Source organism: Eublepharis macularius, chromosome 6, assembly GCF_028583425.1.
Source record: "Eublepharis macularius isolate TG4126 chromosome 6, MPM_Emac_v1.0, whole genome shotgun sequence".
NCBI lineage: Eukaryota > Metazoa > Chordata > Lepidosauria > Squamata > Eublepharidae > Eublepharis > Eublepharis macularius.
In genome coordinates this window covers 44554728-44581995 of record NC_072795.1, presented here as the reverse complement: position 1 = coordinate 44581995, position 27268 = coordinate 44554728, and the positions used below count along the sequence as shown (strand labels likewise).

The 27268-nt window shown below is 40.7% G+C and overlaps 1 protein-coding gene across 1 annotated transcript in view; it reads right to left on the bottom strand.

Annotated features, from left to right (window-relative positions):
- The window catches only part of DOCK10 (dedicator of cytokinesis 10), a 173196-nt gene that overhangs the window by 50329 nt on the left and 95599 nt on the right, over nucleotides 1-27268 (bottom strand). The window contains exons 26-39 of the mRNA XM_054982520.1: nucleotides 19605-19718; nucleotides 19121-19192; nucleotides 16736-16882; nucleotides 14495-14578; nucleotides 11277-11373; nucleotides 10250-10294; nucleotides 9669-9844; nucleotides 9449-9565; nucleotides 8093-8204; nucleotides 7227-7348; nucleotides 7010-7124; nucleotides 6792-6858; nucleotides 4765-4812; nucleotides 1010-1111 (exon numbers count right to left, since the gene is read on the bottom strand). Coding sequence (XP_054838495.1) covers nucleotides 1010-1111; nucleotides 4765-4812; nucleotides 6792-6858; nucleotides 7010-7124; nucleotides 7227-7348; nucleotides 8093-8204; nucleotides 9449-9565; nucleotides 9669-9844; nucleotides 10250-10294; nucleotides 11277-11373; nucleotides 14495-14578; nucleotides 16736-16882; nucleotides 19121-19192; nucleotides 19605-19718 — 1418 coding nt within the window. The remainder of the gene's footprint in view (nucleotides 1-1009; nucleotides 1112-4764; nucleotides 4813-6791; nucleotides 6859-7009; nucleotides 7125-7226; nucleotides 7349-8092; nucleotides 8205-9448; nucleotides 9566-9668; nucleotides 9845-10249; nucleotides 10295-11276; nucleotides 11374-14494; nucleotides 14579-16735; nucleotides 16883-19120; nucleotides 19193-19604; nucleotides 19719-27268) is intronic.

Genomic DNA, 27268 nt, shown 5'->3' with positions numbered 1-27268 from the left:
TCTCTCTCTCTCTCTCTCTCTCTCTCTCATATTTCACAAAAGTGTATACACAGAGACAGGATCCCACACCAGAGTCGGGAGGTGCATGTGAGAAAGCAGTTTATGTATAGTCCAGCAGTGTCCCCTGCATGATAACGCCATAGTCTGCTTTTTTGGAGGTGATAGTGAATAAAAAAAACATCATAAGTGAAAAGATTACCCCCTCCCCCTGCAGTGCCGTGTCTCCAATAAAATTTGTGCTTTAAGAGCTACTGTAGGTTTATGCATGGAGTCCAAGGTAACTTTGCCACGTCTAAGGAATCCTATAATCAAAGCTTCCTGTTCATCAGCTCTTGGATATGAGCTTAGGAAAACTCACATCAGTACTGCCTGAATTTTTTGGCAGTTGCACTTGTGTATATATTATAAAAGCTACAAAACCACTGTGGTCAAATAGTTTTTTAAAACTAAATTTAGCTTGTGAAAAAAGTCCAGATAAATGGAAGATGAGGAGAGAATGGGATTGCTGTAGGAGGAACAGGTCTACATTTGGAGCCCTTTAGGTTGGAATTAAGGACCAAAATAGACATGGCAAAATCAAAGATCTCTATTTATCTAGAAAAGTGTAACCATGCCTGCCCCCAGTTTGAACTGATCAGCATGGGAAGGGGAGAGTAGGGGATTTAATTTTTCAATCCTTGCTTGGTTTTACCACTTGAAACTCTGCTCCCCTCTTAATGCTCACTTTCTTTTTAAAGTAAAAAAAAAAACCCAGGCCCTTTTAAAATCCTGTATTTTTCCCTTCAAAATGCTAGTCAAAGCATGGGAGAGCCTGTTCAATTAAGAAAACCATGTAATGGTTAAAGAATTAAATGCCCCCTTCCTTCCCCATCTGAATTGGAATAGCACGTTTGCAATTTACTTCTTACAGAAAATGGTGAGCTATGATTTCTGGGTCTGACATGCTTGCTGAGGTACCAAGTTACACATCGGTAAAGCTCAGAAAGCCCAGGAAAACGGTGCATCTTACCAGTGGGGCAGAAGCCCTGATGTCTGACAGGATGAGTTGGAGCCTTTCAGAGTTCCATTATTCTGGGAGCTTTGAACAAACTTAAACGCAGCAGCAATTTTCCTATGGATAATAATAAGTCTAATGATTCTCTCATATCAGAAGCTGAATCTATGGTTGAGAAAAATAAAAACACAACTGGAAAAACATAACACAAAGCCCAAATCAATTAACACAGTTCCTTTTCAGTTTTGCTGCTGGAAATGCAGTAGACAGAGGAGTTCATTGTTTCAGTATGAAATGAAAAACAAACCATCATAACCTAGCCAAAGAAAAATTCCTTTGGCAGCTGGAAAAATGATCTCACATTTCTGAGACGGGCCAAAATGAATAGCCAAGAAGGTCTCAGGTTCTAATCCTTGTAAACTATTCTGGATCCAGTTATATTATAAACTGTGCGTCATGGTAAAATCAAAAATAAAACTGGGAAAGGACAAAAATACATTCATTTTTGATGTCATCCTATTGGAAGTTTTCATATGGGCCCTGAGTCTCCATTCTTTCATTTTACCAAATTACTTAACTTTTTAACATTAACATTGTCATGAATCATAGATCCAAAGGAGTTAGCTGTGTTAGTCAGTAGCAGCAAAATAGAAAAGAGTCCAGTAGCATCTTTAAGACTAACCAACTTTACTGTAGCATAAGCTTTCAAGTAGGGCTGTGCGCTTTGGGTTTTGCTTTGGGTAAAGTTACCCAAAGCAACCCGATTCGGAATGCTTCAGTATCCCCCAAAGCGGGGCCAGCATGCCCCGCTTCGGGGAATACTGGCCCCACTTTGGAATACTGAAGCAAAGCTTTCCGAAGCATTTGGAAATGCTTTGGAAAGCTTCGGGGCTTGTTTAAAGGGCCCTGCTGCTGCTTGCAAGCAGCAGCGGGGCCCTTTAAACATTAACCCCCCACCTCCCCCGCCACCTAGGTGGCTCCAGGCCAGCGCCTCTGCTACCGCCGCTGCACTGCTGCCTGAGCCTGCAGGGTGGTGGGGAAGGCTGGAGCCACCCCCTCCGGCCCTTCTTGCCCCTCAAATGGCCACAGCATGCTGGTGCCACGGCAGCCATTTGAGGGGCAGGAAGGGCCGGAGGAGGCGGAGAAAGCCCTTCCTGCCCCTCAAATGGCCGCAGTGGCGCCGGCACGCTGCAGCCATTTGAGGGGCAGGAAGGGCCGGAGGAGGTGGCTCCAGCCTTCCCCACCACCCCGCAAGCCCGGGCGGCAGCGTGGCGGTGGCAGAGGAGCCAGCTGGCTCCAGGCCACGCAGCCTTATGCTGCTGCCGCCGCCACCACCCAGCTGATAACCCAGGTAAGTGGGTGAGGGTTGGAGGGATCTCCCCAGGGTTGGGGGGGTCTCCCCAAGGGGGATGGAGCGGTCTCCCCGGGGGGGGAGGTGGAGGGGTTGCCCCGGGGAGGGTGGGTGGTGGTGGTGGGGAGTTCCCCCCTCGCTTCAGTATGCTCCGAATCTTCATGGAGCATACCGAAGCAATTCCCGAACCCTGAATCGGCTTGCTGCTTCGGATTTGGGGGTATTCCGAATCAGTTTCCTGCTTCAGGTAAACCCAAAGCGGGGATACCGAATCTACCCACCCGTGCACAGCCCTACTTTCAAGAATCACATTTCTCTTAGTCAGATGCATGGAGGGTAAGAAGAAACTGGTCAGATATATAGGTGGAGATGGGAGGGGGGAGTAGATGCAATCAGGAGCTTCTGATAATGGGATCGGTTTGCTTCTGATAATGAGATCAGTTACTTACAAGAACGTATCCATACGGACACACCCCAGGAACCACGACCAGGAACATTCTCCTATTACCCAAAATCCACAAACCAGGTAACCCAGGACGCCCCATTGTTTCAGGAATTGGTACTATCACAGTAGAAGTCTCAGGATATATGGACTCTATCCTCAGGCCCTATGCCACCAGCACACCCAGCTATTTACGGGACACCACTGACTTCCTCAGGAAAATACAGTCCATTGACAACCTACCAGATGACATCATCCTAGCAACCATGGATGTGGAGCCTCTGTACACCAATATCCCACATGCAGATGGACTGCAAGCCATCAGGAATATTATCCCGGACAAAACCACAGCACACCTCGCCACTGAACTTTGTCACTTCGTACTCACTCACAATTACTTCAAATTTGGTGACAACTTATATCTACAGGTGAGTGGCACAGCCATGGGCACACGCATGGCACCACAATATGCTAACATATTCATGGCGGACTTGGAGCAACGCTTCCTCAGCTCCCATCCACTGGAACCACTACTATACTTAAGATTCCTGGATGACATCTTCATCATTTGGACCCATGGGAAGGAAGCCCTTGAGAGATTTCATCAGGACTTCAATAACTTTCACCCTACTATCAACCTAAGCCTGGACCACTCTACACAACAGGTACACTTCCTGGACACCACTGTACAACTACATAATGGACGAATAAATACTACCTTATACCGGAAACCAACAGACCGATACTCATATCTACATGCCTCCAGCTTCCACCCTAAACATACCACTCGGTCTATTGTCTACAGCCAAGCCTTACGTTACATTCATATCTGCTCCAATGCTCTTAATTGGGACTCCCACTTAAAGAGATTTACAACAAGCATTTTTGGAGCTATAGTACCCACCAAATGAAGTGAGGAAACAAATCGACAGGGCCAGACTAGTACCCAGAAAAAACCTGCTCCAGGACAAACCTAAAGGAACTAACAACAGAACACCACTGGTTGTCACCTATAGTTCCCAGCTCAAACCCATCCAACGTATCATCAGTGACCTACAACCCATCCTGTAAAATGATGCCTCACTCTCACAAGCCCTGCGTGGAAGACCTGTCCTTGCCTACAGAAAGCCCCCCAACCTTAAATGACTTCTCACCTACAAGCATGAATCAGCTAGCAGAGTCACCAGCACAGGTACCAGACCCTGCAACTTACTCAGATGCCAGTTCTACCCAGGAAATACAATTACAGGACCCAATGGCATCAACTACACCATCTCTGGCTCTTACAGCTGCTCATCCTCCAACATGATATATGCCCTCATGTGCCAACAATGTCCATCTGCTCTGTACATTGGACAAATCAGCCAAACTCTGCGCAAAAGAATAAATGGACACAAATCTGACATTAAAAATGGTAACATCCAGAAACCAGTGGGAGAACACTTCAATCTATCAGGACGTTCCATCAAGGACTTAAAGGTCACTGTAGTTTAACAGAAACCTTTCAGAAACAGAATCCAACGGGAAGCTGCTGAATTGGAATCCATATGTAAATTTGACTCAGTCAGGCTTAGATTGAATAGGAACTATGAATGGTTATCTCATTATCAGAAGTAACTGATTTCATTATCAGAAGCAAACTGATCCCATTATCAGAAGCTATTGATTGCATCTACTCCCCCCTCCCTTCTCCACCTATATATCTGACCAGTTTCTTCTTACCCTCCATGCATTTAACGAAGATAACTGTGATTCTTGAAAGCTTATGCTACAGTAAAGTTGGTTAGTTTTAAAGGTGCTACTGAACTCTTTTCTAGTCATGAATGACTTTCAAACTAAGTGTAATACACTCAAACACAGCCTTTTATGAAAACAGGTTATCTGGATGAAATTTGTATATTTGAATCACATACTATCTTTAAAAGCATATTTTAAGACATATCTGGTCATAGATTTTTCAGACAAGAACATAATTACCTCACTATATTTCGTTTTCCTAGATACCTGAAATTCTGAAGGCAAACCCTGAAAGATTGAAAAAGAAAACACAGATTCTCAAATCGCTTTGCTAATTCTGCAAAACATTCAGAAAGGCAAACACAAACTGGCTCATAATTACGATTGATGTCAACATATAACCCTATGAAGATAGTCAGAGAAGTATGTTTTATCTGAGCTTCACACAAGACCAATAATCCATGATTCAAGGATTAAAGTGTGTCTTTCTGACAACTAAAAACATAATGAATAGAGTGACTTTTCCTTACTCTCTTGCTGTGAATATTTGTTGTGAACATTTCTTGTAAACATTTTCCTCATTTGACAGGAAAAATTGGACATGGATTAAATAACTCAGTGCAGTCCTAAGAAGAATTACTCCAGTCTAAGTCCATTGAAATCATGGGCTTAGACTGGAATAATTCTCGTTAGGATTGCACTGTAAGTAGACTAAATAATGGACTAGTTCATGGAAATGGGCTCAATAAACAAACATAGAATGAGAATAATTTACCTTTCACAGTTCAAACCTAAATTTAAGTCTGAATCTGCAGATCCAAATTTAAAAACATTAGTAACTACACTTTTATTTTGCATGCAGTGACTTGTGCATATCACAAGTGATTGTTTAAACTCATACTATAGATTTGTATTGATGATGATTTTTGGAGGAAGGGACCAACTGCAACTCATCTGTTGCAAAAAATAAATAAATGCTGCAGCTTCATTAGCTGAGGTGGCATTTCAGTGGGTGGCATCACTGTATTTCCTAACCACTCAAATGGCCATCTCTCTTTCCTTTAAAACACACTCCGTCTATCAGATAGCATTTTCATTGCTGACTAGATTGCTCAGTGAAATTTGGATGTACAACTATAGTTACACCAATGAGATATTGCCTGAGCTGCTAATGAGATCTCCAATCATAACATGTTTCCGTAGCTGGTCACATATGCATATCTGAAGTTCTTGTGCAATTGGAAGCAGACAGGCAGGCCACCCTGAAAGGAATTGTTTTGCCTGACTTCCAGTTTCAATCAGAGAGGATAACTCAGAAGATAAAACCATATTCCACTTTAACAGGATTTGTGAGAACGACAGAGAATGAGCTATGATTATTTCCTCCATTAACTTTGTGGATGTTTTATAACTAAGCAAATAAGCTCCAACTCACATTTCATACTTAAGTTATGTATATGGCAAACAGGTTTGAAAAAAAAGTATGGCAAAGGTGGGCTCAAAAAGCCGAGAAGTTGACCAGGGAGCATAAAACCTTGGTTGTCTTCACAAAGGAAAGAATCTATGATGCTTCAGGAGAGTTTATTTTGAAAATCTTTTCAGGTCTCTGTACATGGAAGCATGAACCAACAAAGTGACATGGCCTTTATTCAGACATGGTTCAATTTCAGACACTATAGGAAAAGGAATTGGAGAAATGAGCATCAAAATTCAAGAACACTAAGGCTCATTGCCCAGGCTAGTTGCACATGTCTTGGGGGGAGCATCTCCTGGGACAAACTGGGTGTGGCCAGGGGCTCTTCAGTGGGAGGGGGAAATGAGGGAAGGTGGCTGCCATCTTGAAACAACCAGGCCACGTGATTTCTCTCTCTCTTGCTGCAGGTGTGTATAGACTGGGTGTGGCCAGGGGCATGAGCCTTTGATCACGGCTTACAGCCCTTGGCTAGATGGATTAACCTGGACACCTTAATTCAGGACACCTTGTCTCTTTTTGTTTTTTGACTAAGTTTTTATACTGTGGTGTATTTATATTTGTTTTCTTTTACAAGCTGCTTAGACTCCCCATTGGGGAGAAAAGCAGGATAAAAATTGACCAAATAAATAATTACATAAATAAATAAAATATAGAATGAAAAGAATTTGCATTTCAGAATTCAAACCTAAACGCAAGTCTGAACATGCAGATCCAAATTTTAATACATTAGTAAAAACGTTTACATTTTGCATTTGTATCACTCTATATTACCCCCAACATCCTTAGAGCTTACTCTAAAATGTTGAAAAAATCTGTTATCTCTGTGAATGGGGCTCTCTGCCAATAGGAGATCAGCGTATCTGGGAAAAGACACAACAATATATAGTTATTGATTACTCAAAATTAAAAAGTCTCAGCAAAAGCTCACAGGAAGCACCTGAGAGAAAATGAAACCTGAAACTTTGTATGTGAATCCCCTTAAAATGGTGGCTGGATTTTTTTTGCTCTTACCCTCTGAAATGGTTTTCATAATATGAAGGAAACACATCAAGAGACTTCTTGTCTCAGCCTGATCCAACTTGTCGAAGCGAAGCGCTGACCCGATCAGAGACAAGGGTCTCACAATCTGTCAGATTGAAATACAGAGGATCTTTACCATTGCTGGAGGGATTTCCGTTTTCGAAAATTGGTTTTGATGCTTCTCACATACACACATGCACATATATACCTTTTCACAGGTTTCAGTTCCCTCACTGACTTTTTCGTTGGTGCTTGGATTAGAGTCGAGACTTGCTAAGGAGCCTCTGGAGTCAGCATGGTTTGCTGCAGAAATAGCTACTGATGAAAAGGCTGGAAACAAAAGCCACAACGAACATGCTAAAAGGATGCTGATGGATACAAAAACTAAGCATAAGAATGGTAAACTCAAAATGCTGCATGTACACTTGGAACTGTTGCTGAGAACACGACACATTTGAATTAATGAAGACACTGATGTCTGTCAGTTGATATTAATAAATACAATGATAATTTTTGTTATTGATGGTGTGGGATAAACTTAATACATTTTCAGACAGATTGCCCAAAGGCCACTGAAGTACTGCTAGCATCATGTTCTGAAATAGGAATGTAAATTCAACAGTATTTCTATCCTCCAATTTGGACTGGAGGCAGTTAGAGAACAACACTGGTGGAGGATAATGTGACATATTTGAAGCAGACTTGCAAATTCAAGTTTTTTTGTTTTCCTAAGCATGGAAATTTAAATGCCCTAAGTGCAAAACAAGAATAATTTTGAATCCTGCAGAAATAATGCCAAAATGGGCTCATGTTCAGTGGTTCAGCAATGGCTGATGCTTGACATCACCAGCAAAGGGATTCATATAAAGATATTTATGAGAGAGACATTTAGGTTTTACAGGAAGAATGGAGAGCGGGAGGACCTAGACCAGGCGTTTTCTGAAAATATAAGCAAGTTTCTTTCCCTGCTTTCCATGTAAAATGGGTTAAGGAGATACTCTGTGTGGAAATTACAAATGGCAAAACCACAGTGGAGCAACACAGACACACATCTATGTGCAAATGCTTTCATACCTGCTATAGAGTTAAGAACATCTTTGGAAAAAGAGGTATCTACAGAGTTTGCATGCTTCATTCCTGCCTGACTCTGCAGTCCTCCAGTGGTGCTCAAATCATCCCTGGATCCCTGAATTTCAGTGAAAAATAGGGGAAACATTTTTAGTCACTTCACAATTCAAGCTCTACTTCTTAATTTAATACTTACAGTACATAGCCTAGAGTTTGATTTTCTACAGTCAACTTGACAATGCAGCTTTTGCTAGTAAACACCATTCTCTGTATTAAAATTGCTCATTTTCTAAGTGCTCAAAGCATTCATGTAAATTATCTTAGTAGTATTTACTAGACCAACATTATTATTTCCATTTTATCACTGGATGTTAAAGAGGAGAGATCATGGCTTGTCTACGGGTATCCAGTAAGTTTATAGCTGAACTGAGATTTGAATCAAAGACTGCCTGCCTCACAGTTCAGCAATGGTAGAAGTTTTTCGGTTTCCACTTTTACTCTTCTCTGATCTTTTCTTCTCTTCAGAGCTCACATCACAACATACAACATCACTGCCCACACAACTCAGCTAACTTGAAATAAGCTGATTTAGGGCCAAATCAAATATTCAACTCTTGATGTGGTACAGTCCTCACCCAACTGTATCATCTCATATTTCCTGTTGGGGAGGGATTGTTCTGCAAAGAGTGAATGCAAACCCATATCAAAATAAAGTCATATGAGACATTTAAACATGTGTAAGGTTTTCATGTTGGGCTTGATTTTTATTTGGAGATGCTTTCGAACATGCAACTTCTACCACTATTGAGAACTAGTATAACTTGAGTATGTGGACTATATCTGCATTTAAGCCTTGTGGCAAGGAGAAAAAGAATGTGTGTGTGTGTGACACAGAGAGGGAGGGAGGGAGGGAGGTGGTAGGGGAAGCATCAGGAGGATTGAGGAGGAAAATGAAGAGGCAGAGGTGAAAGGGGGGGGGGGGTTAGAAGTGGGATCCAGTGGAAACACGGGATTTCCCTACCCCCGTGAGTTATTTGCAGGTTGCCTGCTTGTCTGTTTGAAAAGCAGAATGCGTTGCTTTGGCAACTAGTTCATGCAGTTTGTCTTTTGGATTTTCTGTAGTTAATCCATAAAAATGAATACTGGTTAGTATATTCTCATGAACGTCCCCAGGGAAGATATATGGCAGGGTAACATTTTCTAATTAGTTCAAAACAATGTAATTTGATTAAATATATTTATATTGCTGAAAAAATATTATTCAATGATTAGAGGCAAGTCTTGAGGAATAAATGTTTGTCCTGCATCCTGTCAAAAATGAAATGGCCACCCAACACAGGTCTGGGCATCCACCTGATTTACCTGATTGGACGTATTTATATTGAAAAGAAACATGTCCTTCATATAGATTCTTGGCATGTTGTCCAAAAGCATGCCATAGAGAGGCATATAGAGGTTTGCTAGCTGTGCCTGTTTCTCCTGGAAACAGAAATTCAAAGAGATTAATCCTCACTGTAGATAGTCAGGTGGTAGATTTCAAAAGGTTTGTGTAATACATAAATATGGCAGAGAATTTGCTTACGTGCTCTGCATATCGATCATCAAATGAATGTTTTGCCATGAGATTTTTGAGAACTGCCAAGGCCATGTGCCTAATATCCTGGTCCTCCTGGAGCGCAAACCCAACCTCCCGAAGCAGTAATCCAATTAAGAAATGCTTCCGGCAAAACTCATTTGTCACTGTGTATTCTGGAACATCTTAAAGAAAACAGGCTATATAGTTATTGTACATTTAAAACTCACACAGTTAAAGACTTAGATTATTCCTTCACTATTATTCCAACCAAGAAATCAGTCTTAAGGCAGCTACCTAATTATGCTTCCACAGCTTTTTACCGGACCAGTCTCTGAACAAACTAAACAACCACCAAAGAGAAATGTTTCTTTCATTGTACTGTTCATGAGGTGTAGATTAGTAGCTGGACTTTTACATAGGATTGTTATACAGCTAAACTAGATAAGATAGAAATCTCCTAAAGTCTTCTACCATGTCATTATACAATTGATATTGTCCCCTGATCTGCCATTTGCCCCAATAGCTATTTGCTATGCCTGCACATTCAACTGACGATGGTGGAAAACAGAACATAATTTGATTCTTACCTGATGCATGAAACTGCTGTGTTGTTTCTGATGGTGTTATTGGGTCTTAAATCATTTTAGAGTAATATAGGGAAGGAGGAAAGGACAAAGATTATGTTTTTGGTAATCAGTGTAATCAAATTGTTAATCAGTCTATTTTGATAATCCTTATGAAACAATGGCTTTGGATGAGGTTCTTAAGATCAGTTCTTTTGACCATTATATTGTGTCTTAAGTTGCATCTATACAAACCAGATTTACAGTACAGCTGTGGGCAAGAAACATGAATGTGCAAAAACTCTGCACATTGGAAGGTGATTCTTGGGGTTGCAGAACCTGTATTAACCAACTGGCATGGGGGGAAGGGGGGACAAAGAAAAAAAATCATCCTTTCCCCTCTTTTATCAGTGGAGCTGTGCAGTTCCTGCAATCACAGGGTCAACTTTCCTGGGGTTAGAAGGGACTAATAGAGAAGGGAAATGGGGCATCCATCCACACTCTGTATACTGATGGATTGCTCATTTGAGCTCCATGCTCTTGAATCCATATCAAGCAAAAGTGTTTCATATAAAGTGTTCTTTTCCTTTGTATTAATTGTCATCATGTTTGATGCAGAAGATGTGTACTGAACATTGTTTTTTCCCTCAAACCTGTCTTGGTACAGTTTAATAGGGGATGTGGATAGATGCTTTAGTTTATTTTATCAAAAAGTTGGTATTTATTTGCTCATGCTTAAAAATTGAACTTGGGACATTGCCAAGTAACCTCATCTCTTCTGCTAGAAATACCCAAGAAAATGGTTGCTTGTGTTCATTGCCAGCTGTAGCATGTTTTGGCTTCTCAAAAATATTGCAATACGTGTCAACATCGCATGATACAGGTTTTTCTTTTTTGCTTTATTTATGGTACTAACCTGCCCCTTCTATAGTTCAGGACAGCTCATGATACAAAACATAACAAAAATTCATTTTAAAAAATCCCACTTTTTATTCTTCACTTATATGTTGCTCCTTTTACTAGCTAAAGCAGTAAAGAAAAAAATCTTTACCTGGAATGTTTGCAGATCTCATAGGTAGGCACAGAGCAATGAAGTGTTCATGGTTACATACTTCTTGAAGAAAGTCAAATTTATATTGGAACAAAATCTGAAACATTACAATATTAATTGATTTGTAATTCCTCATATAAGCATTAATCTTTCCTCCTTGCTGACATACATCAGGAAAAGAAGAATAACCCAAACTTGTTTTTCTGCTGCCTCTTTATTACAGCTACTCAAACCATGCATACTTTTTTTGTAGTACTTCCTGAATTTCCCACTTTCTGATTTTCAAAGCAACTACACAGAGGCATTCTTTGAAGCCATGTTTCTAAGAAACAATGTTTAAGGTGCTGCTTCCAGATGGCAGCTTTCTTCTGGAATTACAGAACTATATTGGGAATGAGGGGGAAATATACCTAGTTCACATGTCTTTAAAAGCGCAATATTCACAGAAGGCTGATGGCTTCCTCGTACGATTTTTGATTCTATCTGTGATGATGGTACTTTCTTGGCTGCCTGCCTCCAATTTGTAAATGGATGGCATCAAAAATTGCATGAGGAAGCTGGCAGCCTTCTGTGAGTATCACACTATTTTAAAGATGTGTAAAAACATCCTACGATATAACTACTAATGATAGAATCATTAGGGTTGGAAGGTACCTCCAGGGTCAACTAGTCCCAACTCCCTGAAAAATGCAGGCAATTCACAGCTACCCCCCCCCCCCAACCACACACACACCCAGTGACCCCTGCATCCTGCCCAGAAGATACCAAAACACCATCAGCCTCCCCAGCCAAACCGGCCTGGGGAAAATTGCTTCCTGACCCCAAAGTGGTGATTGGCATTACCTTGGGCATGTAAGAAGAGGCCACAGACTCTGGATGAAGCTTTGTTATCTCTGATGAAAGGGCTAATCTATTTAGACTAGCAGCAACTGACACAACAATGCATTAGTTCATTTGAATCAGTGCTTTCTAAACAGGGCATATTATTTAGCTAGTTAGGATCAATCAAGAACATTTGACCTCTGGATGTGCCCTAAAGGAACTCAAATCTTTTTGGGCCTAGAACCTTAGAAAACAGCAGTACAGGCAAAGGCTCTCTCACTTTTGAATAAACTCCACATCTGGAAAGCTTTTCCCATTAATTTTTAGTAGTGCAAGCAATGAGGCAAGCAAGTTTGACACAGGCATTGCATTACAGAGCATAATGCTTAACAAGCAGATGTTCAGTGGGGTTGTCACAGAATAAGTCAGGGCTTCGTTCTCAATGTAGTGATGCATTTGCCAGTTTAAACTGCAATTGGGGGCTCATTTGATGGAACACTCCCCATGAAAAACACTCCTATGCATAGAAAGCTGGCATATTAGGGAAAGGCTAGGCTTCTCTCTGGATTCTAGTCTTCTAAGCACAAGCATTTTTTTTCTTTGTGGGGAAGCATTTCCTCAGGAGCCCACACCTGCAGTAACAGTCCAGACTTCAAAGATATTGAAGATAAAGAGTCTTCCATGTGTTGACAGCAAACTCTTTGTGAATTGGTGACGCAAACTTTTCCTGTACTGTAACAGAGTAGCTGGTAAACATACCACGTGGGGGTGGAGGCCCATTTAGTGCCTCTGCTTACTGAAAAAGACATAAATAATGGCCCTGGATAGAAAGCACAGATTCCAGCGAAGTGGCTTGTTTTCTAGATGGTGCAGCAATGTATATACAGAAGTTTCGATGAAAAGCTGAAAATAGTTGTGGATGCAGTGAATGTTTAAAGAATGTATTGAGTTTCAAAAATTAAATTAACATGAACTACTGACAGAACCACACATGATGATTCTTCAGATGGTTACATGCACAGTTCAGTTTCCTGAGAGACTGGGATCAGCCCGCAGTATAATCTCTTCTAAGTATGAAAATAATGAAGAAAAAATGCACATGAGCCAATTATGTCTTAAGTTTATTCCAGATTCAGATTTGCAGGCCTGGACTACAGGCTCTCTCGTAGCACACATACTGCCACTGTCCTACAGACCTCAACAACTACTAGGGGGAATAGGAAAGAGATCTCCTGGGGGTAGGAACTGAAGGCGTGCAGTGCTTGGTGGCAGCAGCTGCTACAGAAAAGCAGAATCAAGGCGGCAGCAGCGCCTCCTCTTTTTGGCTGCTGTTTTTTTCCTTCCTCACTGGAAAGAAGATTAACAGGCACGGCCCTCCTTTCTCCAACCTTCCTTCTCCATCAGCTGCCCCAGTCCCTGCCAGGGAAAGAAGCCAGGTAAACAGGGGCAGAAGATGGCGAGGAGGATATATGTCTCACCCACAATTTCCACAAGGGTCCCTACTTTTTATGTCACACACATAACATGTGTCAATAGATAAGTACCAAATCACACATTAAGGTCCTGTCTCAAAGCTTTGTTGCATCATCTTAGTCTGTTTACACACAATTATTGTTCTACATGGTATTATTTCATTTTGCCTCTTTATCATTGCATCCTATTAAACTTTCCTGATTGTTTTAAGGAGAAATAAGAGAGTCTATATAATACTCTGAGCTTCTTGATGAAAAGATGGAATACACTATGATAGACAAACAGAGACAGACAAGGTTGTACATTAAGATCAAATGGTTCACGTATGCAGGTTATAGTGTGGGTCTAGTGGGTATGTCTGACATTTGCAGTCTTGACATCAAATGTACCAATGATCCTGCTACAGACAATTGCACCCAGATTTTTTATCAAATTAGAGAGCAACAGCATCTCCAGGTGCAAAACTACAAAGTAGAGAATGACCATGGAAGGATAAAAAGATACTCTGCAGAAGATGAGTTAGATTTGCAATAAAGAACTGGGGCACATTGTCAGGTTGAAAGGACTCCTAGATTTACACCTGGTTCATGTCTCTATTATCAAATAGATGCTGCTAGAAACAGTCTGCTATATTCCCTGCTCAGCCCCATAATTTCAAAACATTTCTAGCAAAAATTTTGGTTTTAATTATGGAATTACTTTTCTTTTCCAATGTCAATGATATATCTATGTTCCACGAATCCATCTCTAATCCCCTTTAAATATATCTCTCATCAGCTTCATTGGGTGCCCCTGAGCTCCAACATTTTGAGAGAGAGAGAGACAGAGACAGAGAGCCAGAGAGATCATTCAACATCAACTCTTTCTTCACATCAGTCCTGGAAGGTACTATGCTGTACACTTTATTTTCTTAGCTTTCTTACCTTGTGGTCACCTGGTCCAAACATACTTATGTAGCTATTGATCAACTTGAAGACAAATCCACGATCCATGAATGTGAAACATTGCTAAGACAACAACAAAACTATTTTAATTATATACCAAGGTAAGGTTTACAATATAAAACATGCAGCACAGAACCAGTATTATCATATTGTCAAATAACTTTATGTGTCTGATGGATCTGTTTTGTTAGAGAAGGTGCATTCCTCCAGTGGAAAGGAGCCTTCCTCTTTGCATGATGCTGGTTGTCTTACATCAGGGGAAGGCTCCTTCCACTGAAGAAAAGCATCGTCACTAGCCAAACGGATCCATGGGCTCATGGAGGGTGCCAGGTTTTGGGAGGGCCTTGGGCAGAGAGAGCTCAGGGGTCCCACTAAGACCACTACTAGACTCCCCTTCTTGCCCTCCCACCTATGTGTCCCCATTTGTCTCTGTGTCCTTCCTTTGCCCACTCACAAGCTCTCCCACCACTTTCTGTCACAGCTGCCCACATTTCCTGCACGTCCTTCCCCAGTGGTGCAGGATGCAGCTAGGAGTGCCACTGCCATGGTCACCAGAATGGTTCATGCACCACCCACATGCCCTTCTGCAGCATCGCTAGATAGCATACGCAGTAGACAGCAGAGATTACAGAGCACTCAAAAACAGACAGTGGAAGGGTATGAGTGCAGGCACCAGAGGAGATGCATGACTAGGGAGTCAGCAGCAGTGGGCCCCACCAGAAGCCCTGGGCCTTGGCAGCTGCCCCACCTTGCCATGTGCTGATGCTGCCTGGGCATGAGATCCAGTCCTTTGTAAAGTATATTCTCCCTCTGGGGCCAAATATTCAAGCCATGATGTTTGAATCAACAAGCAAAGTCAACTTTTGTAACCAGCACTATGGAATTCAGAATGTATGTACGGTTCAAATTTTTAAAATTTGAGAGTATGTTGTAAGCATCAGCTTCAGCTCTCCAACTGTAATGTATGGGTAATAATGACCAACCTCACAGGGTTATTTGTGAGACCTAACTGCTTGTGCTTCTCCTCCTTTTAACCTATGAAACAAGGATTTTGTGGCTTTTACAACTCCATAAAAATGTAATTGGTAGTCTGTGGCCCAAAGCAAAGCTTGTAAAGGTCAAACAGGTTACACCACACTTGACAAATGGTGCATCTATCTGTCTGGAAGAGCAATACTGGTTGAATTTCGGCCTGCCATGCAGTGTAAAAGATATAGAACTTCAGGGGAAAAGGCAGCTAATAGCTGTTTAATAACGAGTAAATCTATCCCTCCCAAGCAGCATTTTGGCCTTGGCACTCAGATCCAATAAAGTTTGCTGCTGTTAATACTTTCCCCATGGCAAGAATGAAAAACAAGGAGAGGGGCTCCCCCAGACTGAACTGAAAAGGAAGGAAGGCCACTGCCCACCGGAGGGTAACAAGTATTTTTTTTACAATTCAGAAATGTCAATCTGCAATTTTTTTTGTAAGTGCTAGAAGTGCGCTACTATGTAAACAAAGACACACCATACATAATATTATAAGTCTGAACAGCTTAATGCAATAAATACTAGTTCTTATACATAAATAGTCAAACACTAGAAATACATTTTGCAGGTAAGTAACAACTTCTCTAGTCCATAAATATGTTGTGATTGTTACTTCTTTCTCTATAGAAAGAAGTGTATGGTGTGTCTATTGGAAATTGGTGTTTAATGTTAAGCTACTTTTTGAACTCTTCCTAGAAATCTTACTGTTATATATTGTATACATAAAATTGCATTTATTATATTCATTGTTTACATAATAGAGCACTTCTAGCACTTTTTTTTTTTTTTTTTGCAAATCGACACTTCTGAATTGTAAAAAAATACTTGTTACTCTCCAGTGGGCAGTGGCCTTCCTCCCTTGGCTGTTAATACTTTGACAGAATAAAATTACATGAACTTTGTTCTTGCATTTTATAGGCATCTATTATTTTTACATCAGAAAGCCAAGGAGCACAGCTTACTGACGCCCTGTAAATTGCTATTGATTCTGGAATGCCAAACATTGTGGGAACAATTCCCAATGTTTCACACCCACCCAACATGAAGGACAAAGCAACATTTCAGTTACATCAGTGTGGAGAGGTCTGCTCTTGGACACTGTATGTAATGGCCTTGTGGGGTCTGTACCATGAAAATCATCTGATCTCAGTAAGGGCTAAACAAGGGCTATTTATTGTAAAGGCAGCTTACCTTCAGAAACCTGCCAACACTGTGGTTTGCATTCTTTGTCTCTTCAAGAGCATCTCCGTGTTTCCAAACAACATGATCCGATAAGACCATAATGAGCGTGTCCAGCTCATTTTGGAATGATTCTGGAAACCGCTGGTTGCGAAGAAGCTGAACAGACAACAGCAGCTTCTTTAGAATCAGAATATAATACTGACACTAACTAGCCCATCTTAACCCCAAGAAACAAACCGAAACAATGATACATTGGAGAGCAGTCCTAATTAAGTTGTTGGAATTAGTGATACAGACTTTAAGTGACAACAGCCTTCTGATGATGTCAAGTGAGTCTATAGCATATTCAGGATGGCTCCTATGCCTGGATCAAAAGTTAGGAAATCTTTCAGACTGACATAGATACAGAATTAGAAACTGTAGTGCATGCAAAGAAGTTCTTCAGCACAAACACAACTCAACTTTTATTAACAACTGGGAAATTTGCACAAAAGTCTTATAGTTTTGTATTTTCAAAAGCTCAAGTTTACGTGACAGTCCAATGAAATAGTTAGGCTGAAGTAATCGTGGCCTTGGTTCCAACAGATAGGCAATAACAAAGATCGTGTGTACATCCAGGATGTGTCCAATTACTTCTCAGAATGAGGGAAGCAGCAGATGGGGCCTTGTTGTCTCCTTTCCCTGCCAGATGTGGATTTGATCTGGCTGGCCATTTCCATGCATCACCCCCTGCAGCTTATTTTTCAGAGCCTCCGTACAGAGTTCTCATTCACAGCACGGCCATTTGTGGGAACAATTCCCAATGTTTCACAGCAGGGTAGTCAGTGCTACAGCACGTATGAAGCCTGAGGGATCTGAATTTAATTTTGCATGCCTTAGTATAATGTATAGGGAAGGATTTTTCAAATGCTGTTAAAGCAAACCCAGTAATGCTAGTCTATTGCAGTAATGTTAGTCTATTGCAGGAAAAATAGACAGGGCACCTTAAAATACTAACATAATTATATTCCATGGGCTGTAGTCCATGAAAGCTTATGCTGGAATTAAATTGTATTAGTCAAGCACCACAAAATTCCAGTTTATTTTTTCTGTAAAGCTTTTAACCTATGTACAGGAAATGGAAGCTTTTAGGGACGGCAGTTCCACAGGGTGTATTTAATTTATCTGAACATGGGATCTCTTCGAAGCAAAAATCCTCCTGCCCAACTGAGAAAGTTGCCCATGCAGCATTATCCAACAAAGTATATTTGTCCTAGCAAGAAACCCACAAATACTGGCCTGGGAGAAGTGAAGGGAATAGCCTCAGTCTCCTCTAGGGACCATGGCCGATTCCAGATGGGCACAAATAGAGTGAGTACTTTCGCTTTTTCAGCGGCCTCACTCGTAAAAACCCGCAATTTCCCATCCCGGCTTACCTGCGGTCCATGGCGCTTGGTTGCACTCTATAAGCAGACGGTGTGAACGCGGTATTGTGGGTTTGCACACCTCTGGATGCTTCGTCGCCGCGGAGAGGCCCTCCCCTTTCCCTCCTTCCTTTGCCGGCCGGCAACAATATTCCCTTAATTTTTTTTTTAAAACCGGGCGCCATTTGCGCAGTTGCACGTTTGCGCACATCAAACTGCGCAAATGCACACAAATGCACAAAAGTGCACAAAAGTTGACGCTGCATATTCGCATACCTGCGCGTTTGCGCATTTGCGCAAAACAAGTAAAAAAATTTTTTTTAAAAAAACTGAAATGCGAACCAATGAAGGCCCCCAACGTCAACTGTGACGGGGAGGAAACAACCAATCCCAGGTACCTCAGTTGGCCGTGCGAACATCCGGAAGCGGGATGGCACGGCACGCTGCGAGACAAAGCGGATGGAGATGAAAGTGAACGCGTGGCCGGTAAGCGATTATTTCTGCAGAAAAACTGCAATTTCTGGCCATCTGGAATCGGCCCATGTCTTATATGGATTTTTTGCTTTGTTTTTAAGGAACTAAAATTGAAAAGCTTATTATCCAGTGTATTGTCGAAGGCTTTCACGGCTGGAGAACGATGGTTGTTGTGGGTTTTCCGGGCTGTATTGCCGTGGTCTTGGCATTGTAGTTCCTGACGTTTCGCCAGCAGCTGTGGCTGGCATCTTCAGAGGTGTACTGTCTTTTGGTGCTACACCTCTGAAGATGCCAGCCACAGCTGCTGGCGAAACGTCAGGAACTACAATGCCAAGACAACGGCAATACAGCCCGGAAAACCCACAACAACCATCTTATTATCCAGGTTTCTCAATTTTAGTTCCTTTGAAACAAAGCAAAAAAAGTATTTCCTCATTGAAGTCCGAGGTCAAGTAAGCTATGGTTAAATATTGTCATGCATAAGTATTGACATCTGCTAATCTATACTCAATCTTACCTGTACTCGTTTTGTATCAACCAAGTGCTGTGCCATTGATTTTAAGATGATTGCAAAAAAGAACCAGGAATGCTAAATGAACAGAGAGAAATTGTCACAAAAACATGAATTATTGTTGATTGCATCTTTTTATTGTTTCCCCTTACTTTACAATTTTTATCTTAAATAAAAATAACCTCAGTTACTCAAAAACAATACTAGTACAATACTCAGCAGCAGCACACAGTAAAAGATAAAACTGCTGATTGAAAGTATCACGGGACTTCATATAACATGTAGTTTTACCCTGGATTTCCAAGACACACACACACACACACAGAGAGAGAGAGAGAGAGAGAGAGAGAGAGAGAGAGAGAGAGAGAGAGAGAGAGAGAGAGAGAGAGAGAGAGAGAGAGAGTGTTCTGGTATGTTATTCTATGCTATATGGAATGGACAAATAGGCAATTGCTGCCAATCTGGAAAAAGGACAAAGAGAGGGATTCACCTTTAAAACATGTTTCACTGTTCTTTGATCATTTGTCTTCAAAAGACCAGTCATATTCTTGGCTAGCTCCTCATGCACAGTCCTTTCTTCAAATGACTTTGTTCTGAACACATACTGAAGGAAAAAAGGCATGATTTCACAGTGCTAAATAAAACACAGAGAAATGGCTGGTATTGAGAAACACAACCTTTGTATGATCACTGCAGTTGTTGCTGTCGGGCATAATGCGGGAACCTCTTGCTGGCGAACCCGTCAGCAGTTACACTGATTGTATTGGAAATATTGATTGATATTGCAGATGGTAACATTGTTTATGTACCTATACACGTTATGGATAAAGTATGACTTACTGTGGATGATATACCCTAGTGGTTGAAATATTAAATTCACACCTTCAGTATTTATGACATATTTGGAGTGCAAGAATTGTTGATTGAATGGTTTATTAAAGCTCCTTTATTGAAAGTAATAGTCTATACAGCACATATGCTGCATAGTTAGTCGGGCATGGTTACACACATCGTTTTGGTTGGCTGGTCCGTGCCTCTCTCTTTTTGTATTGTTTGGGCATAATGCCAGGCAGATCTCAGCAGCCACAGTACTAGAACTGATCTCCTATCAAATGTAAGTTTTAAAGAGGACTTTGTGCACTGATTTCATGGTTATATTTTTGGAAGTTGAAAAGCACAAACTAGCTTATTTTGCTGAGTGGAACCGTAGTGGGCCTTGGTTTCTGTCCAGTCCCTTTTCTACTCCTTTTACCAACAAAATGACACCAAGTAAGCAAGTAGAAAGGAAGGAGGAATGTTATCAACCAGGGCCCGGGTTTGAGATATGCAGCCTTAGACAGCCAGAGACAGGGCTGGAAGTACCTGTATCTTAAACTGAAGAAATCTTGGGCCGCTATTCAGAATATTAGCGCTCCAGATTGAAGAGCTGGAAATTTCCATTGAGAAAAGAAAGTTTATTTTCTATTGTTACACAAAATATTTCTTCCTTTAACAATCCTGCTTTTTGTGGGTCTCTGCACTCCTGGCATTTCAGAGCTTCTATGTGCCTGACTAGAGCTTGTGAACAGAGCTTCAAGTTCTTGCCACCTTAATTTAATGTGTGAGAAAATGTTAATGGCACACTTCTTTATTTTCAAAGCAATAGTGAAATAGGGAATGAAAAAATAAAATCCCTATATAACGCTAATTTGCTTGAAAGTTCTTTTGTGTGTGCTCTCAAGTCGCCTCTGACCTATGGCAACTCTATGAAAGAAAGACCTCCAAAACGTCCTATCATTAGCAGACTTGCTCAGATCCCGCAAACTGGAGGATGTGGATTGAGTCAAGCCATCTCAATTTAGGTCTTCCTCTTTTCCTATTGCCTTCCACTTTTCCTAGCATTATTGACTTTTCCAGAGAATCTTGTCTTCTCATGATGTGACCAAAGTATGATAGCCTCAGTTTTGTTATTTTAGCTTCTAGGGAAGATTCAGGCTTGATTTGATCTAGTACCCACTTATTTGTCTTTTTGGCTGTCCATGGTATCCACTAAACTCTCTTCCAGCACTACATTTCAAATTAATCTATTTTCTTCCTGTCAGCTTTCTTCACTGTCCAACTTTCACATCCATACATAGTAATGGAGAATACCACAGTTTGGATTATCTTGATCTGGTTCCCAGAGAAGCATCTTTATCTTTAAGGATCTTCTCTAGCACCTTCACAGCTGCTCTTCCAAGTCTTGGAAGAGCAGCAAGTTCCTTTAATATTCCAAAATATTTGGAATATTCTTGACAGCAAGAAAACATAAAAGCAATTGGTTAAATAATTGATCCGAAAAAACTGACCATCATTACTGTATTGTAGCTCCTCTCATGATTTTTTAAAATGTGGGATAGTTATAATGGTAGTGATTGAGATTTGATGTAATTAATGAGCTAAACCAAATAATTCTGAGAAAAGTGGGTTTGTTATGCCATTTTTCTTGTGGTTTCAAAAATATAAAGGAATAAAACCTGCATCAAAAGAATGAGCCAACCCTCATACCAAATCTTCTTTTTTGGCATGCTATACCAGCTAATGGATAACATTCCCCATCTGGTCAACATTCCTTTTTTCTATCAAAACAGCTAATTGGTGTAAATTTCCCCTGATTATTCTGTAATTTCCTGGTTTCCTTGCAGAAGCCAAAAGCTTTTTAATAATTAAGGACAATACATTCAAAATATTCTTCATAAGAAAAACAAAAACTGATGCGGAAAGTACACACACACACACACACACACAGTGTCACCCTAAGCAGAATTATACCCTTCTAAGTCCATGGACTTCAATGGATTTAGAAGGATGTAACTCTGTTTAGAATTACACTGAAGCATCATTCCCACCAATATGGAATGATCAAAATGGTAATTATCTTGCACATGTATCATTGTTTTGCTACAAATTCTAGTTAATAGTGAATCAGAAAATGTATGATATGCACATTTGGTCTTTTTCTAGATCTTGGCTTTGGCATCAAGCAAACCAATAATTCAGCCCAAGCCATACTGAGCAATTATTCTCAGCATACTATTAGCGATAACTAATGAAACAATAACATGTTCTTTGCCATTTACACCTGCACGCTCATACACTGGATGTTTGGATGTGCATTGATTTAGCTCCAAATATAAACTGGCCAGGACCATGGCTTTAAAAATATTATGTTCTACACTAGTTGTGAAGCACCACTAAGCTTAATTGAACTTGTAACTTTTTGCTAAGAAACCTTTCATCGTACAGGTTTCTTAGACAGCAATTAGATGTTACATCAGATGTGATGCTGCAGCTGAAAAGAGCATCTGCAGGCATCCTTCTTCTTTGCCTTTGATAATGTCTAAGAGTACTCAATAAATAATGTGACATATCACAGAGAATGATAATTCCCAAACAGTATGAAGGAAGGGGAGAGGTCTCATTTCTGTCAGAAAGTTTAATTCGTGACTTAAGGATATACATTAAATTCTTCAAAATAATAAACTATGGTTGCTTGTAGTTTCAAGTGCCATCCTAAGAAGTGTTGTGCCCATTGATTTCAATTGGATTTAGGAGGATACAACTCTGCTTAGGATATCACTGTAAGATTCCTACACTTGTAGGCACAGCACTTCTCTATACATTTCCTAAAATTTGTCTTGACATATCACAGCTGTCAAGTGCTTCAACCTTCTTTCACTTCAAAATAAATAATGGCCGTTTCCACACAGTTTACCTTGTTGTGGAAAACAGTGAAATCTCGCGCGAAATCTCACGAGAAGATGCTGTTATCATGCGAGAAGATGCTGTTATCGCACAAAAAGACGCGATAACAGCGTCTTCTCGCGTGATTTCGCGCGAGATTTCACTATTTTCCACAACAAGGTAAGCTGTGTGAAAACGGCCAATATTTCATGATTGCTGTATAGATTACAGTTTAGTCATTATCAATAAAATACTTTGAACAGGATTAGAATAATGTTAATTTTCTTTATAGCAGTCATGGCATATCTCTTGTACATAATTTTGAGACTGATAGGTAAAAATATTAAAAATGAATAATCTGGAAGATCAAAATGGCTTTTTTTTTGCTTACACACAAATGCGTAATGATTATAGATTTAATTCCCTAGCCAAGTACAATCACTAGGTGGTCTATACCCTAGCTCAATGCTTTTGCTGGCATATCTGCCTGCAAACCTTCATCATTTGTTATATTTCACTGATGTGAAAATCAGTATATCTCACCTTGGCAATCTTTGTATTGGCCCATTTTTATCTTTACATTAAAAACTAAAGTCTTGTAAGTTCACACATGCATGCTTATTGCTTGAAGTCTGCAATATCAGGTGATGACTTGCATGGATGAAACAGATATCACAGACCAAACATCACAGCCAGAACTTTCATATCCTCTCACATAACCCCGAACATGATGCTTTTCAATGGAGGCAATTTGCACATTCACCTTAAAGTCATCAAGTGGTAAGTTGTCGAGCAATGAGTCTTGAGCAATGCACATGCACATGTGAATCAATCTTAAATTTACTTATTTGATTAGCATGGCCTAGTCTCAACTTTGTGCCAGAAGCCAGTGATTTACTTTTACTTTTTAATTTTTTTTTACTTTTACTTTTTACATTTACTTTTCTAATACTGGCACCGATTACTTTCCTATCTATTTGTTCATTAAGGCAAAGCATTTCTTAACTGATGCTCTAAGATTATATGTCATTTTTAAAAGTCACAATATTGCTTTTACTACCTTTAAGTGCATTTTTGTAATAACCAGACAAGCAGCTATCCTGTTTCCTATAAAAGATCTGATTTTTCTAGAATATATGGGGACAGGCATGCAGGCCCCTGCTTGAATCTATTCATAAAACCACTTATTGCATATGGATTGGTGCTTGATGTGCTAATCTTCTCTGCAGGGCTATTGTTGAGTATAGAGTGTTTTGTTAGCCTGGTGTTTTTCAGAACTGGAAACCATGCTCTGTTCATTCTTAAGGTTTCTTCTTTCCTGTTGAAGTTTTGCTTATGCTTGTGAATTTCAAAGGCTTCCCTGTGCAGTCTGACAAAGTAGTTGGAAGTGTTGTCCAGTATTTTGGTGTCCTGGAATAAGATACTGTGCCCTGTTTGAGTTAGGCTATGTTCAGCCACTGCTGATTTTTCAAGTTGTCCAAGTCTGCAGTGTCTTTCATGTTCTTTTATTCTTGTCTGGATGCTACGCTTTGTGGTCCCGATGTAAACTTGTCCACAGCTGCAGGGTATACAGTATACTACTGCAGAGGTGAGGGGGTCTCTACTGTCTTTTGCTGATCATAGCATCTGTTGTATTTTTCGGGTGGGTCTGAATACTGCTTGAAGGTTATGCTTTTTCGTAAGCTTTCCCATCTGATCGGTAATTCCTTTGATATATGGCAAAAACACTTTTCCTGTAGGAGACTGTTTTTCCTTGGTTGTTTGATTCATCCTGGGTTTGATTGCTCTTCAGATTTCATTTCTGGAGTAGCCATTAGCCTGAAGTGCGTGGTTTAGATGATTAATTTCCTCATTGAGAAAGTGCGGCTCACATATTCGTCTTGCACGATCCACTAATGTTTTCATTATGCCTCTTTTCTGTCGGGGGTGCTGATTGGAGTTTTTGTGTAAGTACCAATCAGTGTGAGTTGGTTTCCTGTAGACCTTGTGACCTAACTGAAAGTTTGCTTTGCGGATGACCAAGGTATCCAGAAATGGGAGTTTTCCCTCGATTTCTTTCTCCATTGTGAATTGTATGTTCAGGTGGATGTTGTTGAGATGATTCAAAAACCCCATCAATTCTTCCTCCCCGTGGCTCCAAATGATAAATGTATCATCCACAAACCAGAACCATACACTAGGTTTGTGGGGTGCTGATTCTAGAGCTGTTTTTTCAAAATATTCCATGTAGAAGTTTGCTATAACTGGGCTGAGAGGGCTCCCCATGGCCACCCCATCCATCTGTTCATAGAATTCGTTATCCCATTGGAAGTAACTGGTTGTCAGACAATGATGGAATAAGGCTGTTACATCATCTGGGAAAATCTGATTAATAAGTGCAATAGTGTCTTTTACTGGAACCTTGGTAAACAGGGATACAACATCAAAACTGACAAGTATGTCTTGTGGATTGAGTTTCAGAGAACTGATTTTGTTGATGAAATCTGCTGAATCTTTGATGTAAGACGAGGTTTTCCCGATGTGGTCCTGCAGGAGATCGGCCAGATGTCTAGCTAATTCATATGTCGGTGAACCAATGGCACTCACAATGGGTCAGAGTGGGACTGAATCCTTATGTATTTTAGGGAGTCCATATAGTCTAGGTGGCTGTGCTTCTGTCTTGCATAGTTTTCTGTGCGTGTCGGGATGTAGTGAGGAATTCTTGATCAGCGCATTTGTTAGCCTGGTGATTTTGTAGGTGGGATCTCGTTTTAGTTTTTTGTAGGTGGAGGGGTCCAGGAGTTCCTTAATCTTCTTTTTGTATTCCTCTGTTTTCATGATCACTGTAGCATTGCCTTTATCAGCTGATAGAATGATGATGTCTGGATCTGCATTGAGGGTCTTGATGGCATTTCTCTCCTTGTGTGTTATATTGCTGGTGGGAAGCTTTGCCTTTCGTAGAATCCTGGCTGTCTCTCCTCTTATTTCCTCAGCTTCCTCTTCAGGTAGATGACGAATGGCAGCTTCTACATTTGCAATGATGTCTTCCACAGGAATTCTGGTGGGGGTGACTGCAAAGTTTCCTCCCTTTGCCAAGATGGAGGTTTCTTCTGGTGAGAGTTGACGGTCTGTCAGATTGATGACAATGCGTGCATTGTCGAGCATTGGGCTTGTCTGTCTTTTTTCCTGTAGGTTGTTAAACTTCTGCTTCTGTCTGGATGTGTGGTTGGTAAAAACTTGTTCCATCTTCCTGTAGGTGAGGTTATCGACCTTGTCCCAATCCTGACTTCTCATTTGGACAACCTTGGACAACCTGGACAACCTGAAAAATCAGCAGTGGCTGAACATAGCCTAATTCAAACAGGGCACAGTATCTTATTCCAGGACACCAAAATACTGGACAACACTTCCAACTACTTTGTCAGACTGCACAGGGAAGCCATTGAAATTCACAAGCATAAGCAAAACTTCAACAGGAAAGAAGAAACCTTAAGAATGAACAGAGCATGGTTTCCAGTTCTGAAAAACACCAGGCTAACAAAACACTCTATACCAGACAATAGCCCTGCAGAGAAGATTAGCACATCAAGCACCAATCCATATGCAAAAGAACCTCCTCAGGATACAGTGAAGCCTCCCGCCATTAGCATTCCACACCCTGGGAAACTCTTACAGGATGACTCAGCTCAACCCCACCCCCCCTGAGTAGATATAAATGACCTGCCAACATCTTTTCCACACTGTGACACTGAGAGATCTCTGTCTTTTGGTGCTACACCTCTGAACATGCCAGCCACAGCTGCTGGTGAAACGTCAGGAACTACAATGCCAAGACCACGGCAATACAGCCCGGAAAACCCACAACAACCATCGTTCTCCGGCCATGAAAGCCTTCGACAATACATTGAGCTGAAGGCATCTGCCATATCTTTTAGTCCATTTCCTTATTCTGACAACTAATTTCCTATCCTGAAGAGATTCCCTAATTATCCAATATTCTATGGAAAACTTCAATGAAGGTAGTTCCACAACTTTTTAAAACTGTTCTTTCCACTACATCATTTTCCCAATGACTTCTTCCTAATGTTTCAGATAAATCTTTCTTCTTATATGTTAAAAATTGTTTCTTGTCCTATATATTAAGAGTGTCATTAACGTATTCAACCTTTTTCTGCACAGGGAGTACTTTTATTACTTTTATACCTTTTGCCCCATTGGATCCACTGCAGCAGAATAAGGTAGGGGGGAAAAATTGGTTCTGAGTTTTTGCTCCACTGCTCTTTAGACTATACACATGGTCAGCAAACTGGCTGCAGTGAATACGCAGTGCAGAGGTATAAGGTCCGTGGTTATTGCTTTGCCTTTGAGCTCCAAAGAGTTGCCATAACATCTACGTATAGAAACCCTCTAAATGAGCATGCTTGATAAATGCATGATTCCCATGCCCTAAAATGGTAGAAAGGATAAAGACTG